Source organism: Otolemur garnettii, unplaced genomic scaffold (genome assembly GCF_000181295.1).
Source record: "Otolemur garnettii isolate 467f Iridium unplaced genomic scaffold, OtoGar3 scaffold00054, whole genome shotgun sequence".
In the NCBI taxonomy this organism is placed as follows: domain Eukaryota; kingdom Metazoa; phylum Chordata; class Mammalia; order Primates; family Galagidae; genus Otolemur; species Otolemur garnettii.
Genome location: NW_003852449.1, coordinates 879661 through 880955, shown reverse-complemented (window position 1 = coordinate 880955; position 1295 = coordinate 879661). Strand labels below are relative to the sequence as shown.

Genomic DNA, 1295 nt, shown 5'->3' with positions numbered 1-1295 from the left:
GGCAGTTTTTGGCTGGGGCTGGGTTTGAACCCGCCACCTCCGGCATATGGGACCAGTGCCCTACTCCTTTGAGCCACAGGTGCTGCCTTCCAATAATCATTTTTAATAAACCATTCAAAGTTTACCTCTGAAAATTGTGGGCAGTAATAGCATTATTATATATTTTAAAATAGCATTTCATAAGAGAAACAAAAATGTATGTCGATATTCAAAACTTCCATATAAGTATTTTTCACCCAAGCATAAAAATTACAGGGCAGGATCATGTCCAGTGCAGTGGCATAACTGTTTTACTACCTTCAAGGCACAGGAATATGCTTTCTCTCCAACGTTAATGGACTTAGGGTCGTCATCATCTAAGTCCTCCCAAATCCTCACATCGCCATCACTTCCACAAGTCACAATATAACTGTGAAGGAAACACGCACATTAAAATGTTACCTGGTTTCAAGCCTATTAATTTTTCTATAATGCTACCTTTATATTTATCATTTTTTAATGAAATCAAAGCATCACCCATTATTTTTTCTCATTTTATACACATAAACCTCAATAACAAAGACTGCTAAATCCTATTCTGTAAAATAAAAGGTGAGTTTAATACTCTTCACAGTTCATTCTTGGCATAAAATTATTTATTTGGAATAATGTAAGAAAGATTGAGTGTGTTCTTTCTGTAAGAGCAAGGACCGTGTATACCTTGCTCACTACTGTATCCTTAGCATCAAACGATCTCTGACCCAGAAACCTTAATAAGTATTTATTGAATAAGCAGATGGATGGATGAGCTCAATTATCAAAAAGTGACAATTCAAATGGATGTCTACATCTGTCACAATTTGCTTTAAACTTCTCATCTTCCAAGGCCTTTTATTCATTTAGTCTGTGTCCCAACTAGATACATACAAAAAAGCAAGTAAAAATACAAAATATAACATACATAGTAAAATACAAAATAATATATGGTAAATGGCAAAAAACAAGCCACATAAAGAACTGCCAATGTTCAGAAGGAAAGGATTAATTCCCACCTATTCATGAATGTACACTGGGAAGCCAAAGAACAAACAAGACTGACTATGACGGCGACAGTTCCAAACAGGAAATCAGCTGAAATATGAAGTTAGTAAGGCCTGAGGAATCTGCCTGCAACAGACACTCCAGCAAGAGATAAGGAAATTAGCACTGGGGTCCTCCTGTTCAGGATCATCTCCACAGTGGAGTTCTACTGCCTTCTACAGGAGACAGGAAGACTACAGGTCAGTTTGCCTAGGATACTCCTAGTTTATACATCC

General features: G+C 36.9%; 1 protein-coding gene across 2 annotated transcripts in view; it reads right to left on the bottom strand.

Moving 5' to 3' along the window:
* WDHD1 (WD repeat and HMG-box DNA binding protein 1) overlaps positions 1-1295 on the bottom strand; it is a 62160-nt gene that overhangs the window by 56394 nt on the left and 4471 nt on the right. For both annotated transcript variants that reach the window (XM_023514517.1, XM_023514518.1), the window contains exon 2: positions 298-409. In XM_023514517.1, coding sequence (XP_023370285.1) covers positions 298-409 — 112 coding nt within the window. The remainder of the gene's footprint in view (positions 1-297; positions 410-1295) is intronic.